Source organism: Danio rerio, chromosome 1 (assembly GCF_052040795.2).
Source record: "Danio rerio strain M-AB ecotype USA chromosome 1, GRCz13ab, whole genome shotgun sequence".
Taxonomy (NCBI): domain Eukaryota; kingdom Metazoa; phylum Chordata; class Actinopteri; order Cypriniformes; family Danionidae; genus Danio; species Danio rerio.
The window spans coordinates 26890551-26900820 of record NC_141021.1 but is presented as its reverse complement, the minus strand read 5'-3'; the positions used below and the strand labels follow the sequence as shown (position 1 = coordinate 26900820).

Genomic DNA, 10270 nt, shown 5'->3' with positions numbered 1-10270 from the left:
TTCACATAATTATCTTTAAACAAATCTTTAATACTTAATATAAAAACATAATTTCTGAAAACTACTAAAATCCACAGTTTTTGTCATTTCCATACATCATGCTAGTTTTTGCAAGTGTTCTCTTTAATGCACTTCTCTTAAAAAAAAAAAAAAAAAAAAAAGGTGTTCTCTGTTTTTGCAAATAAACTCTTTATATACAATATGTCCTGCTGCAGAGGAGGAGCTTGGCCAGATGCACCCCAGCCCAAACCAAACGCATGAATTGAGCATGCCATTGTTAATATTAGGAGAAACATAAACGTATGTATGCTTTTTTGGAGTCGAACGCTTTGGACATCGCTTGAACAAAATTTAAGACTTTGTAAAAACTCAATTATTTTTTTAATACCTTTTAAGGGCCTTAATTTTCTCATAACTGATTTATCAACTTTTAATACTTTTCAAGACCCCGCGGACACCCTGTAATAAATAGCATCTGTATGACAAATATAATTAACCTGATGTTTTCTAATAATGATAACGTGGCGTAGCATATAAACTAAAAATAGCTGTGGGCCTAAAGTCATGGTCACACTGCACTTTTAGCCCCATAGATTTCCATGCATACGCATGCGAAAGCAGAAGACAGGAAAAGCAGGCTTGTGCGACAAGTTTTGCATGTTGCTGCGTTGTAAAGTTCTAGTTTGGCAACCTCTGACCTGCAAAATATTGGAGAAAAAAAAAAAACCTAGGAGGGCTGATCATTTTGACTTCAATGAGCTATACAGTATATGGACAGATAATGTTTTTCAGCCAATGATGAACTCTCGGTAAAAGCTTGCCTTAATGTGACTATTTTCAATCTGATATGGTTCCTTTTACAGCATGGATGTTGTGATGTAATTCAAATATAATCAGTTAAAAAGGTTTAAGCATGCAATTGGTTGTTAAAGTGTGAAAAAAGACGCAAGCAGCGTCATTAGCAGCAGGCTAGCGCAAAAGTTTCATTGAAAATACTGGTGTCAAATTAATTTCCATATTTTAAAGACGGTGCAGAAAAATGGAATTAAATGCAGTGCTTCTTGTTTGGTCTGATACCTACTTAATATTGTATCTCAGCCAGGTAGTGATGATCCAGGCCTGAAGCCAGCCTGGTGAAAGGGGTGATTCTTTTTCTCAAAAATTGACTTATTTGCAGTTATTCGCATCATTTTCTATTTAATGGTGAAATTTAAATATTGCATTTAAGTGCAATTTTTAGCACTATTTTTAGCTGGATTAGCTTGTGGGATGGCCATCAAAACCACACATTATAATGTTCCAAAAGATATTAGTTAAATATTTAGAATAAACAATAATAGCCAAATTACTATTCAAATTCATTTTAATATGAGCCGCTTTTGGTGCTTTACACCTTATTATTGCTCATTTTTTGTTTCAAGAATAACGTCCAAGATTTAGAATAAAAAGTTACTTGTAAAATCTTTCCTCCATTTAAAAACAATACAGTAGTGAGAGATGACTTCACTTACGTCAGATTGTGTGTTTTCTTGCTGGTTGTTAAACTCATGAAAACTTGTTTGCACTGGCCAAAACTGATTAGCTGAAGTCACACTGAAGCCACAGCCGACAGAGGATTCCGCTTGCTCTTACTGACTTTTTCTATGGGTTATTTTCAAATTAATTAAAAAATTAAATGAAAGAGAAATTAAAGGTTTGTGTGCATATATCTCATTGCATGTGGACATTTTAAAAAGCTTTTCCAAGAGATCTTTAGTTGATATTGGATTTAAAATAATGAATCATAATAAATATCTACTGAGCCTAATTAATTTGAGTCATATTTAAATCAAAATGCTTCTTTATGTTTCTGTATCACTAATTTTGTTGAGCTTACACCACATGTATGTATATTTGCTGTAAAAAATACAACACTGGTACTAGAGAAGTAATGGAGAAGAACTCTTCTCCTGCTCTGATTGACTTACTGCTGATCAAGAGCTGTTTACATTTAAACCAGTTCAATATTCTGTCACCACGGCAACCTGAGTTTACACTTTAAATCCACACAACTGTCTGAAAGTCTTGAATCCTCTGCTTGAAGCTCTTTTAACTCTCCAAGTTGACAAGTTTCATCAGTTTGTCTGATTTAAGTTGATCTTCATGGAGCAGCGTCGCCTCAGAAGAACCAGAGCTCTTCCTGCACGCCTGAAAGACTTCTGGGTGGAGGGCGTCTCTTCTGTTCTGGATCCTGCAGCTGTGGTCAGGTTAGACCACACTTACAGCTGTGTCTCTGTTTCAGGTTTGGAGGAGCGACACCTGAAGAACACGGCTGTCCTTCCTGACCTCCGTCCAGCAGTCACAGTGTCTTCAGTGGATGCAGGTCAGCAGGCAGAGCCTCTCTCCATCCATGGCTGCAGCGTTGAAGTCTATCAGGACATCTACCGCTCTGTGGTGGAGCCCATGACCAAGAACCGCTGTGGTCACCGCCGTCCATACAGCCTGCAGCTGGGCCTGGATATCAAGCAGCGGCTGTGGGAAACACTCGGGTGTCCTGTAGTGGAGGAGACAGTGCAGGCCGATGGACGAGTAATCATCACTGAGAGCAGGTCTGGTTCCAGCATCGCTCCTCGAATCCAGGTAGACATCAGTGAAGAGCCGCTGCCTGTGGAGCCCAGAAGAAAGAGGCCCAGACACTGAGTCCTCACATGCAGAATCACACCACATGCTGCATTTGTATATACTGTAAATACTGTAAATAGTTCTAGAGCAAGTTTACAAGTAAGTTTCCTTTTCACACACTCTTGTTTCATCAATAGGATGTGTTTGGTGATTGTCAGTTGGTTTGCTCATGGTTTTTAATGCTTTGCGGTGTGGTCATCAGGTGGTTTTCTGAGCGGTTGTTCTCATGTCGCTGGTCGGTCGCTGGACTCCTCTGGGTGTTTCGATGCGTTTAGTGATTCGCGGCGTCTGGTAGGTTAGGTTAGGGTCCCTCACACGGTTTGCAGCTTGACGTGCTGTGAGGGCTTGTGTGCATCAGTGATGCTGAGAGCTTCACCACTGGTACTTCACAGATACCGGCAGGGTCACCCATAGTGGACAGGTCTCAGCTGAGATGCCCGACTAAGACAAACCGGCAGATTCTGGACCGCAGAAGATCATACACTGAAGACAATGCCAACAACATCAGAATTAAGAAGACACAGGTGGAAGTGGAACAATCGACTGTACAAGACAAAATAAAATAAATAGGTAGAAATAAATTTAATAAATAAAAAAGTTAAGGTGAACAACAGTGTTGTATTTTTTTTCAGCACTCTTCTATACATTTTCACAATGAAAGTCGAGGGTTTTAGTATATTATATTATATTATATTATATTATATTATATTATATTATATTATATTATTTTATATTATATTATATTATATTATATTATATTATATTATATTATTTTATATTATATTATATTATATTATGTTGAATTATATTATATTATATTATATTATATTATATTATTTTATATTATATTATTATGTATTATATTATTTTATATTATATTATATTATATTATATTATATTATATTATATTATATTATATTATATTATATTATATTATATTATATTATATTATATTATATTATATTATATTATATTATATTATTTAGGGTTGTCAGTTGATTATAAATGTTCATTTAGTTCACTAAAATCAAAATTCATAATTTAGTTTTACAGACCTTGCAGATTTGGCTTCCAGCTTTCTTCTGCATGTTTTTGTTTTTCTTTGAGCAAAAAGTAGAATTTATTTTAAAAAATATTTCCCAAATTATGTTTAACAGAGCAAGTAATTTTTTCACAATAAGTCTGATATTATATATATTTTTTCTTCTGAAGAAAGTCTTATTTGTTTTATTTCGACTAGAATAAAAGCAGTTTTTAATAAAAAACAAAAAACATTTTAAGGTCAAGTTTATTAGCCCCTTTAAGCTATATTTTTTCGATAGTCGACAGAACAAACCATCAATATACAATCACTTGTCTTATTACCCTAACCTGCCTAGTTAACTTAATAAGCCTAGTTAAGTCTTTAAATGTCACTTTAAGCTGTAGAGAAGTATATTGAAATATGTCTAGTCAAATATTATTTACTGTCATCATGGCAAAGATAAAATAAATCAGTTATTAGAAATGAGTTATTAAAACTATTATGTTTAGAAATGTGTTAAAAAATCTCTCTGTTAAATAGAAATTGGGGAAAAATATCAGGGAAGCTAATAAGAAGATGACTATAGATAGTTATATAGGTTGGTAGGTAGGTAGTTAGGTAGCATATTAAAAAACAATGGCTTTAAAATTCCAGACACTCAGAATTATTCTGTGAGTAATGTTTCAACAATTGAACATTATGTAAAGTAAAATCATAAGAATTTATGATTGGAAATCTAACACACCGGAGCAAAATAAATAAATAAATAAATAACTTGTGTTTTACAAATCTTAATCTAACTTTAACCTTACTGAAATGATATGGAGTGAACTAAAACAGAGCATTTGACCTGAAGTCACGAAATAGACGGCGAAATCTGCTTTGCACAGAAATATGAGCAATTCCAGCATAATGGATGTGACATTTGCAGTAAAATCTCAAAAGATAAATTCACAGAGAAAGTATATGTTAACATTATATTGAAACATCTTTTTTATTTTTATTAAATTACTAACCACAGAGTTATGAGATCAGAAAAAAACAATCAATTAATCACAATTACAATTCAAAAAATCAATCACAATTTTTCATATTTCAAATCAAAACCCAAAAAGGTTTGCAAGTTTACAGTATTCAACATAGCTTCTAGAGATTCTGTGAATTACCAGATTCACTATAGAACTAAAATGATTGATTTTAATATATTTTATTTGACATTTTTTGCATTTATGAGGAAAACGCTCTGTTATGGATGTGACAGATGTGAAATTTCCATTTGTGTGACTTTTGTAAAACAAATATAATTTTTGAAAAAACCTTGACAGATACATTTTTGAGTATTTCTGTACTGTAAAATACAAGCCTGCTCAAACAAACTTAGAAAGGGTTTTTGGTGAAAACCTTTTTTCATGGCGAGGTTCACATTTGGCGAAGTGGGTTGCACTTTTGCCTCACAGCAAGAAAGTCGCTGGGTTGAGCCTCGGCTGGGTCAGTTGGCATTTCTGTGTGGAGTGTGCATGTTCTCCCCGTTTTTGCGTGGGTTTCCTCCAGGTGCTCTGGTGTCCCCCACAGTCCAAAGACATGTGATATAGGTGAATTGAGTATGCTAAAATTGACCATAATGTAGGTGTGTGTGTGTGTGAGCGTGTGTACGAATGTTTTACCAGTGATGGGTTTCAGCTGGAAGGGCATTCGCTGCATAAAAAAATATGCTGTATAAGCTGGCGGTTCATTCTGCTGTGGCGACCCCAGATCAATAAAGGGACTAAGCTGAAAAGAAAATGAATGAATGGATGAATAAATGAATGGAATTTATTTATGGAATTGCTCATATGCTAAAACAGCCACTATTACAGTGTATAACAACTTGATCACACTGTAGGTAAATTTAAACAACCAAAATAGACATATACGTCATAATGCTTTATATATATGAACATGTTAAAATGTCTTTTCACGAGAGCTGTTTAGTTGATATTTCATGAAATGCAGTGTTGAGGTCTATCTGGACATCTGTCACTCTGCAGCTGAGCTCATGATGAAGAATCGCCAGGGATGGGCAATAATACTGTGCACTGAAATGTATTTTAAAATAAAATACCAAATACCTCACTTTTACATGTATGTAAAATAAACTAAAGAAAACAGGAGCCACAAATGTATTAAAATAAACTACATTTAGAAAATTATACAAAATACTTTTACAAGGAAGTGTGACATTTCTTCACAAACCTTCGATCAATAGACCTGTTCGATCAATCCCTTCACCATTAAACTGATTTGTGAAATAACAACAGCCTTTCTCTGAGCAAGTTTTAAGTCAGCTTCTCTGCCAACTCATTCACCTCTACTCCTGTACATGAGTAGGCATTCATAAACATTGTTTCTCTTTCAATTCAGTATAAATTTTGTACAAATTTCATATAGAAAGTCCTGTCTTAAAGATGATCTCTTTAATCACTGTAAAAACCATCTAATGCAGATAATGAGTTGGAACATACTACTATATCTCTTCATTGTTTTCATCCATTGTGTGGCCAGTGAAATGGACACCATCTCTTAACGTCTTATATTTTAACGAAGAGGTTATTTTTTTTTTTTGTTCACATAATTATCTTTAAACAAATCTTTAATACTTAATATAAAAACATAATTTCTGAAAACTACTAAAATCCACAGTTTTTGTCATTTCCATACATCATGCTAGTTTTTGCAAGTGTTCTCTTTAATGCACTTCTCTTAAAAAAAAAAAAAAAAAAAAAAAAGGTGTTCTCTGTTTTTGCAAATAAACTCTTTATATACAATATGTCCTGCTGCAGAGGAGGAGCTTGGCCAGATGCACCCCAGCCCAAACCAAACGCATGAATTGAGCATGCCATTGTTAATATTAGGAGAAACATAAACGTATGTATGCTTTTTTGGAGTCGAACGCTTTGGACATCGCTTGAACAAAATTTAAGACTTTGTAAAAACTCAATTATTTTTTTAATACCTTTTAAGGGCCTTAATTTTCTCATAACTGATTTATCAACTTTTAATACTTTTCAAGACCCCGCGGACACCCTGTAATAAATAGCATCTGTATGACAAATATAATTAACCTGATGTTTTCTAATAATGATAACGTGGCGTAGCATATAAACTAAAAATAGCTGTGGGCCTAAAGTCATGGTCACACTGCACTTTTAGCCCCATAGATTTCCATGCATACGCATGCGAAAGCAGAAGACAGGAAAAGCAGGCTTGTGCGACAAGTTTTGCATGTTGCTGCGTTGTAAAGTTCTAGTTTGGCAACCTCTGACCTGCAAAATATTGGAGAAAAAAAAAAAACCTAGGAGGGCTGATCATTTTGACTTCAATGAGCTATACAGTATATGGACAGATAATGTTTTTCAGCCAATGATGAACTCTCGGTAAAAGCTTGCCTTAATGTGACTATTTTCAATCTGATATGGTTCCTTTTACAGCATGGATGTTGTGATGTAATTCAAATATAATCAGTTAAAAAGGTTTAAGCATGCAATTGGTTGTTAAAGTGTGAAAAAAGACGCAAGCAGCGTCATTAGCAGCAGGCTAGCGCAAAAGTTTCATTGAAAATACTGGTGTCAAATTAATTTCCATATTTTAAAGACGGTGCAGAAAAATGGAATTAAATGCAGTGCTTCTTGTTTGGTCTGATACCTACTTAATATTGTATCTCAGCCAGGTAGTGATGATCCAGGCCTGAAGCCAGCCTGGTGAAAGGGGTGATTCTTTTTCTCAAAAATTGACTTATTTGCAGTTATTCGCATCATTTTCTATTTAATGGTGAAATTTAAATATTGCATTTAAGTGCAATTTTTAGCACTATTTTTAGCTGGATTAGCTTGTGGGATGGCCATCAAAACCACACATTATAATGTTCCAAAAGATATTAGTTAAATATTTAGAATAAACAATAATAGCCAAATTACTATTCAAATTCATTTTAATATGAGCCGCTTTTGGTGCTTTACACCTTATTATTGCTCATTTTTTGTTTCAAGAATAACGTCCAAGATTTAGAATAAAAAGTTACTTGTAAAATCTTTCCTCCATTTAAAAACAATACAGTAGTGAGAGATGACTTCACTTACGTCAGATTGTGTGTTTTCTTGCTGGTTGTTAAACTCATGAAAACTTGTTTGCACTGGCCAAAACTGATTAGCTGAAGTCACACTGAAGCCACAGCCGACAGAGGATTCCGCTTGCTCTTACTGACTTTTTCTATGGGTTATTTTCAAATTAATTAAAAAATTAAATGAAAGAGAAATTAAAGGTTTGTGTGCATATATCTCATTGCATGTGGACATTTTAAAAAGCTTTTCCAAGAGATCTTTAGTTGATATTGGATTTAAAATAATGAATCATAATAAATATCTACTGAGCCTAATTAATTTGAGTCATATTTAAATCAAAATGCTTCTTTATGTTTCTGTATCACTAATTTTGTTGAGCTTACACCACATGTATGTATATTTGCTGTAAAAAATACAACACTGGTACTAGAGAAGTAATGGAGAAGAACTCTTCTCCTGCTCTGATTGACTTACTGCTGATCAAGAGCTGTTTACATTTAAACCAGTTCAATATTCTGTCACCACGGCAACCTGAGTTTACACTTTAAATCCACACAACTGTCTGAAAGTCTTGAATCCTCTGCTTGAAGCTCTTTTAACTCTCCAAGTTGACAAGTTTCATCAGTTTGTCTGATTTAAGTTGATCTTCATGGAGCAGCGTCGCCTCAGAAGAACCAGAGCTCTTCCTGCACGCCTGAAAGACTTCTGGGTGGAGGGCGTCTCTTCTGTTCTGGATCCTGCAGCTGTGGTCAGGTTAGACCACACTTACAGCTGTGTCTCTGTTTCAGGTTTGGAGGAGCGACACCTGAAGAACACGGCTGTCCTTCCTGACCTCCGTCCAGCAGTCACAGTGTCTTCAGTGGATGCAGGTCAGCAGGCAGAGCCTCTCTCCATCCATGGCTGCAGCGTTGAAGTCTATCAGGACATCTACCGCTCTGTGGTGGAGCCCATGACCAAGAACCGCTGTGGTCACCGCCGTCCATACAGCCTGCAGCTGGGCCTGGATATCAAGCAGCGGCTGTGGGAAACACTCGGGTGTCCTGTAGTGGAGGAGACAGTGCAGGCCGATGGACGAGTAATCATCACTGAGAGCAGGTCTGGTTCCAGCATCGCTCCTCGAATCCAGGTAGACATCAGTGAAGAGCCGCTGCCTGTGGAGCCCAGAAGAAAGAGGCCCAGACACTGAGTCCTCACATGCAGAATCACACCACATGCTGCATTTGTATATACTGTAAATACTGTATATAGTTCTAGAGCAAGTTTACAAGTAAGTTTCCTTTTCACACACTCTTGTTTCATCAATAGGATGTGTTTGGTGATTGTCAGTTGGTTTGCTCATGGTTTTTAATGCTTTGCGGTGTGGTCATCAGGTGGTTTTCTGAGCGGTTGTTCTCATGTCGCTGGTCGGTCGCTGGACTCCTCTGGGTGTTTCGATGCGTTTAGTGATTCGCGGCGTCTGGTAGGTTAGGTTAGGGTCCCTCACACGGTTTGCAGCTTGACGTGCTGTGAGGGCTTGTGTGCATCAGTGATGCTGAGAGCTTCACCACTGGTACTTCACAGATACCGGCAGGGTCACCCATAGTGGACAGGTCTCAGCTGAGATGCCCGACTAAGACAAACCGGCAGATTCTGGACCGCAGAAGATCATACACTGAAGACAATGCCAACAACATCAGAATTAAGAAGACACAGGTGGAAGTGGAACAATCAACTGTACAAGACAAAATAAAATAAATAGGTAGAAATAAATTTAATAAATAAAAAAGTTAAGGTGAACAACAGTGTTGTATTTTTTTCAGCACTCTTCTATACATTTCTATACAAAGTCGAGGGTTTTAGTATATTATATTATATTATATTATATTATATTATATTATATTATATTATATTATATTATATTATAATATATTATATTATTTTATATTATATTATATTATATTATATTATATTATATTATTTTATATTATATTATATTATATTATATTATATTATATTATATTATATTATATTATATATATTATATTATATTATATTAAATTATATTATATTATTTTATATTATATTATATTATATTATATTATATTATATTATATTATATTATATTATATTATATTATATTATATTATATTATATTATTTAGGGTTGTCATTTGATTATAAATGTTCATTTAGTTCACTAAAATTAAAATTCATAATTCAGTTTTACAAACCTTGCAGATTTGGCTGCCAGCTTTCTTCTGCATGTTTTTGTTTTTCTTTGAGCAAAAAGTGGAATTTATTTTAAAAAATATTTCCCAAATTATGTTTAACAGAGCAAGTAATTTTTTCACAATAAGTCTGATATTATATATATTTTTTCTTCTGGAGAAAGTCTTATTTGTTTTATTTCGACTAGAATAAAAGCAGTTTTTAATAAAAAACAAAAAACATTTTAAGGTCAAGTTTATTAGCCCCTTTAAGCTATATTTTTTCGATAGTCAACAGAACAA

At 34.5% G+C, this 10270-nt stretch overlaps 1 protein-coding gene across 1 annotated transcript; it reads left to right on the top strand.

Annotated features, from left to right (window-relative positions):
- Nucleotides 1–3892: 3892 nt before the first annotated feature.
- Nucleotides 3893–9561, top strand: LOC147846841 (uncharacterized). The gene is made up of 2 exons (XM_087236529.1): nucleotides 3893–9049; nucleotides 9153–9561. The coding sequence occupies exon 1, from the start codon at nucleotides 8432–8434 to the stop codon at nucleotides 8966–8968; it is 537 nt and encodes a 178-aa protein (XP_087092655.1). The 5' UTR covers nucleotides 3893–8431; the 3' UTR covers nucleotides 8969–9049; nucleotides 9153–9561.
- Nucleotides 9562–10270: the final 709 nt, after the last annotated feature.